This window comes from Mus pahari, chromosome 12 (assembly GCF_900095145.1).
Source record: "Mus pahari chromosome 12, PAHARI_EIJ_v1.1, whole genome shotgun sequence".
Classification (NCBI taxonomy): domain Eukaryota; kingdom Metazoa; phylum Chordata; class Mammalia; order Rodentia; family Muridae; genus Mus; species Mus pahari.
This window is the reverse complement of record NC_034601.1, coordinates 993826-999216: the sequence shown is the minus strand read 5'-3', so window position 1 is coordinate 999216 and position 5391 is coordinate 993826. Positions and strand designations below refer to the sequence as shown.

The 5391-nt window shown below is 48.9% G+C and overlaps 1 protein-coding gene across 3 annotated transcripts in view; it reads left to right on the top strand.

Annotated features, from left to right (window-relative positions):
• Positions 1-5391, top strand: part of Nmral1 (NmrA like redox sensor 1) — an 8383-nt gene extending 2992 nt beyond the window's left edge. Inside the window, exons 2-5 of one of the 3 annotated variants that reach the window (XM_021209547.1) lie at positions 504-742; positions 2117-2366; positions 2952-3142; positions 5098-5391. In XM_021209547.1, the coding sequence (XP_021065206.1) occupies positions 504-742; positions 2117-2366; positions 2952-3142; positions 5098-5277 (860 nt within the window). In that variant the 3' untranslated portion in view covers positions 5278-5391. Of the gene's footprint in view, positions 1-503; positions 743-2116; positions 2367-2951; positions 3143-4162; positions 4402-5097 lie in introns of those variants that run through there. The other 2 variants (XM_029544580.1, XM_021209549.1) reach the window with 2 other exon arrangements.

Genomic DNA, 5391 nt, shown 5'->3' with positions numbered 1-5391 from the left:
CCTGCCTCTGCCTCCCGAGTGCTGGGATTAAAGGCGTGCGCCACCACGCCCGGCCCGTCCTTGAGCTTCTTGTGTGAGAACACTGTACCTCAGTGAAATAGTGAAGTTTTAAAACTTAATTGTTGACTTCTTGTTGGGAGGTTATTTATTTTGTCAGGTACGGGGCCTGACAAGAAAGGAAAATACAACCAAAGGTCTAGCTCAGTTGTAGAATGCTGGCCTAGCATGCTCGAGGTGCTGAGCTTGAAACCCCTCTCCTGAAAAAAGAAAAGGCTAATTACAGGCACCAAGCGGCTAGCAGCGGGTCTGCCCAGCGTTTTCTTCTGTCCTTTCCCAGGGAGAGGTGCAATCCTTTCCTTAGCATCCCCCCAAATCTAGAAAACCTAAAGACAGATTGAGGAGACACCTGTGTTTCTTGGGCAGGCTTGCTTTGGTGGAGTAATCCCTTCTAGATGTCCTTTCACTCTGACACTGGTGGTTGTGACATATTTGACTCTTCACAGGTGCACAAGGTGGCTCTGTGGCACGTGCATTGCTAGAAGATGGGACATTCAGGGTTCGAGTGGTAACAAGAAACCCTGAGCAGGGGGCAGCCAAAGAGCTGAAGCAGCAAGGTGCTGAGGTAGTGCAAGGAGACCAGGACGATGCAGCTAGCATGGAGCTGGCCTTGGCTGGAGCTCATGCCACCTTCATTGTGACCAATTACTGGGAGACATGCAGCAAGGACCGAGAAGTGCAGCAGGTAGGTATGAGGAGCCAGGGCTTACTACTATGTAGCCCAAGTGGGCCTAGAACTTGTGATCTTCAATGCTAGGATTATAGGCAAACGCCACCAAGCCTGGCATCATGATGATGATGATAATTATTATTTATTTATTTTTACTTTATGTTTATGGTATTGCCTGTTGCTGTAAAGGGAAGCCATAACCAAAGCAGCAACTAATTTTTAAAAAATGTTTATCAGGGCTCATGGTTCCAGAGGGTAGGAGTCCGTGATCTTCACGGCTGGAAGCATGGCAGCAGGCAGGCAGGCAGGCATGGCATTGGAGAAGCATTCTGACGCATGGGCAAGAGGCTCAAAGAGAGCTGCATAAGGAATGGTTTGGGCTTTTGGAACCTGAAAGCTCATTCCCAGTGTCGCACCTTCTCCAACAAAACTACGCCTCCTAGTTCTTCTCAAACAGCCCCCCAGTGGGACCAAGGATTCAAACAAGTGAGCCTATGGGGGCTGTCCTCAAGTCACCACAGGGGTGTTGCCTGCATTTATGTCTGTGTACCACTTCCATACAGTATCCACAGAGTACCCTGGACCTGGAGTTGCAGACAGTTGTGAGCTGCTGTGTGGGTGCTGAGAACTGAATCTGGGTCCTCTGGAAGAGCAGCCGGGCCTCTTAACTGATGAGCCTCCACTCCAGACCCTTGGCTCATTTCTCTTAGGAGAATACTTATTTTGGATTTAGGAATCATGTGATTAATCTAGGATGGTCAAATTTCAACTCTGAATGCTACCTACAAAGACCCTGTCCCCAAATCAAGTCACATTTACTACTTTGCAGGGGTAAGGTATGGACAGATCTTTTGGAGGGATGTGGTTATATACCCCCAATTTTAATGACATAGATCACTGTTTATTAAGCAGTGGAGTCACAGTGGTTAGACCACTTGTCCTGGGTCACACAGAAGTTCGTTCATCTCAACCCAGATGACCCTGAGTGGCTCATGTGCTCAACCGTGAGGCTGTATCTTCTCCAACGATGATGGCTCTGAGCTCTCCAACGGTGTCAGCTGAGCTCCATGGTCACAAAGGCCATCAAAAAGGCTTCTGTGCCCTTCCCAAGGCAGAGCTGCTCCATCTTAAATCTTTCCAATTTTCTTAGACAATGTCTCTTGTAGCTGAGGTTAGCCTTGAACTCCTGATCTTCCTGGCTTCACCGCTTGGCTCACTTTTCCCTAGAAAACCCGTGAGCTTAAAGGTGACCCTAGAGTTTGCAAGCTTCGTGCAGTGCTATACATGAACATTGTTCCTGAGCAGAGGGCTTCCTTGGGGTAGAGGAGGAGGATCAGGGACTCACGTGCTTCCTCTTACCCATGTGGTCTCCTCTTTTCTGCTTACCAGGGCAAGCTTCTAGCCGATCTATCCAAACGCTTGGGCCTCCATTATGTAGTGTACAGTGGCCTGGAGAATATCAGGAAGCTGACGGCTGGGAAGCTGGCCGCAGGACACTTTGATGGCAAAGGGGAGGTGGAGGAATACTTCCGAGACATTGGTGTTCCCATGACCAGTGTGCGGCTGCCTTGCTATTTCGAGAACCTCCTTTCCTATTTCCTGCCCCAGAAAGCTGCCGATGGAAAGAGCTTCTTGCTGGGTGAGTGTCTTACCCCACACAGTGAAACACAGTTCCCAGCACATGGAGGATCAGCTGTAGCCGAGAATGGGACTGTCATCAGATCACTCTGGTCTAAGCCCAGGTGCCCTAACGTTAGGCTTGCGACTAGCCATGTCATCGAGGTAGACCGTGACTCCACGTTCTGTGAAGTGGTTTAACACTGGTCCCTTGGAGGAATGAGAAACCCAGCCAGGGTTATTACTGTTCTCAGAAGAGGAAGCAGAGCATGTGGATGATGCTTGCTGGCCAGTTTGTAAACCAACAGGATGCCCTGGCCCAGCTTGAAAGGAACCTCAGCCAGCTTGTGTCCTGCCAGCTGGTCAGTGGGTGGATAGAGCAGGAAGTACTAGAGGCAAGGCTGATCCGGCTGGTGGCTGCTGGCCACTCTTTGCCTCTGTGAATATCGCCTTCTCTGAGGGTGCTGGTGTTGTTGGCACAGAGATCGGGAGTCCTGCCCACCCAGGGAATGTCAGACCACTGGCACCACACAAAGACAAAGACCGACACTGATGTGTATGGCTGCCCAGAGAACTGACTGCTGGGGAACCCTCTCTGTTCTCACAGATTTGCCCATGGGTGACGTCCCCATGGATGGAATGTCTGTGAGTGACCTGGGCCCCGTGGTGCTCAGCTTGCTGAAGAAGCCGGAAGAGTACGTAGGGCAGAACATCGGGCTCAGCACCTGCCGGCACACCGCAGAGGAGTATGCTGCCTTGCTTAGCAAGCACACTGGCAAGACGGTACATCGTGCCAAGGTGAGTTCCTCCCTCCCTAGAGCTGGGACGCCTCAGCCTCGAACTCCCCAGAGACATTTTTTTGGTTTGGTTTGGTTTTTGGGTTTTTTGTTTTCTTTTGTTTTTGAGACAGAGTCTTACTATGTAACACTGGCTATCCTGGGACTCACTATGTAGACCAGGCTGGCCTCAAACTCACAGAGATCTACTGGCTTCTGTCTCCTGAGTTCTGAGATTAAAGGTGTGTGCCATTACTCCTGGCTAGGTTTTTTTGTTTTGTTTTGTTTTGCCAATTATTTTATGTGCAAGTGTGTGTGTGTGTCAGCGTGTGTCTCAGCATTTCTGCAGAGGATAGCTAATGGCCGTCAGCTCTCTACTTCTACCTCATAGGTCCTGGGGACCAAACTTAGGTCATCAGATTTGGCAGTAGGTACTTTTACTGGACCATCTCACTGGCCCCCACAGGGGTCTTCTGGGGGTGGGGGTGGAAAGGACTGTCTGAGTAATGATTGTTAATCCTGTGGCCCTTGACCTCTTGGGGAAGGGTGGAGACATCTTTTCACAGGAGTTGCATATTAGATATCCTGTATATCAGGTATTTACATTACAATTCATAACAGCAAAATTAGTTATGAAGTAGCAAGGAAACGTATTTTATGGTTGGGGGGTCACCATAACATGAGTAACTGAATTAAAGATGCAGCATTAGGAGGGCTGAGAACCACTCATCCAGGGCCTCCCACCCCTCAGAGCAAGGTTCAAATCTAAGCTCATGGACAATTCATGCCATACTGTTTCTGGGCATGCACTTACATGTCAGGATGAAAGTTCTGACTTAGTTTTGACCAAGAGGACTGAAGTTTCCAGGAAGAAGGAGTCAAGTTAAGTGAAAGCACAGGGTCTGCCAGGCCCCTCTGGAGGATGGGTGTCGAAGGGACAATGGGAGAGACAAGTCTGGGCTCTTTCTGCTGACCCTCACAATTCCTGTCCAGGCCTCCGGATACACTGTTTTTAATATTTCTCCTTCTTATGAATCGAAAGCCTGTTCATTAAAAACATTCTGGGAAATGCTGAGTCAAGACAGCTTAAGTCACCCACAAATCTCTCACACAGACCCAAGCAGAACATGAGCGGGAAGTGGGGACTGGGGAGCTGCTCCTGGGCTTCAGAGCCTGGTCCCAGCCTCACAGGGCACATTCCATGCCTGTCTCTTACCTATACAACAGGTATACTAATGGCATCCACTTTCAATGGTTGCTGTGAGAATTAAATATAATAATGGACAAAGCTTCCTTTTTAAAAAAATTTTTTTTCAAGACAGGGTTTCTTTATATAGCCTTGGCTATCCTGGAACCCAATGGGTAGACCAGGCTGGCCTAGAACTCAAGAGATCCACCTGCCTCTGCCTCCCAAGTGCTGGGATTAAAGGGGTGCACCACCAGAATCTTTTAAAAATGTTATGTGTATATGCCACTAGCCTGGTCTACAGAGTAAGTTACAGAACAGCCATCTGCAGTGAGAGGCAAAGGAATAAATAAAGTGCACTAAGTGGCCCTGTGGCCTTAAAAAGAGGTGGGACTAAGCTATGAATACGGAGCGCCTGAGGAACACAAGAGTCCAGATTGGGTTTGGGAGGAAAAGAGGAATAGTGTTGGCTTTTGGACAAGAAAGTGATACTGTTGATTCCTGCTCTGAAAGGCAGGATGGATGGCTTTCATCCCATGATCTTGAACGAGTAGCCTTTGAACTGATGGGTGTCAGGTAGCAGTGGGAGTCTGGTCTCTGTACTTCTGTCTTTCTAGTTGCAAGTGTTTGTTTGGCCTTACAGCGAGGACTTGAGTTAGTGGCTTCAGGGCCAACGTAGTTTTGGGTGATACCTAGCCCACCCTGGCTTTCTGGGACTCTGGAGGAAGCCGGTCTTCCTGGCATCACCAAGGCTGTAGAGGAAACAGACATGGTGGATTCTCTGTTTCCAGACAACTCCTGAGGAGTATGAGAAGCTTGGTTTCCAGGGGGCACAAGACTTGGCCAACATGTTCCGTTTCTATGCCCAGAAACCTGATCGGAACATTCATCTGACCCTGCGGCTCAACCCCAAAGCCCAGACGCTGGACCAGTGGCTGGAGCAGCACAAAGGGGACTTTGCACAACTGTGATCTCGAAGCACTCGTGGGGACAACAAGCACAACACTCTTTCTTGTATACAGTTCTGTGTTTGGAGTTTTTTTGTTTTTGTTTTTTTTTTCCTCCCAAATAAAACCATTGTTATC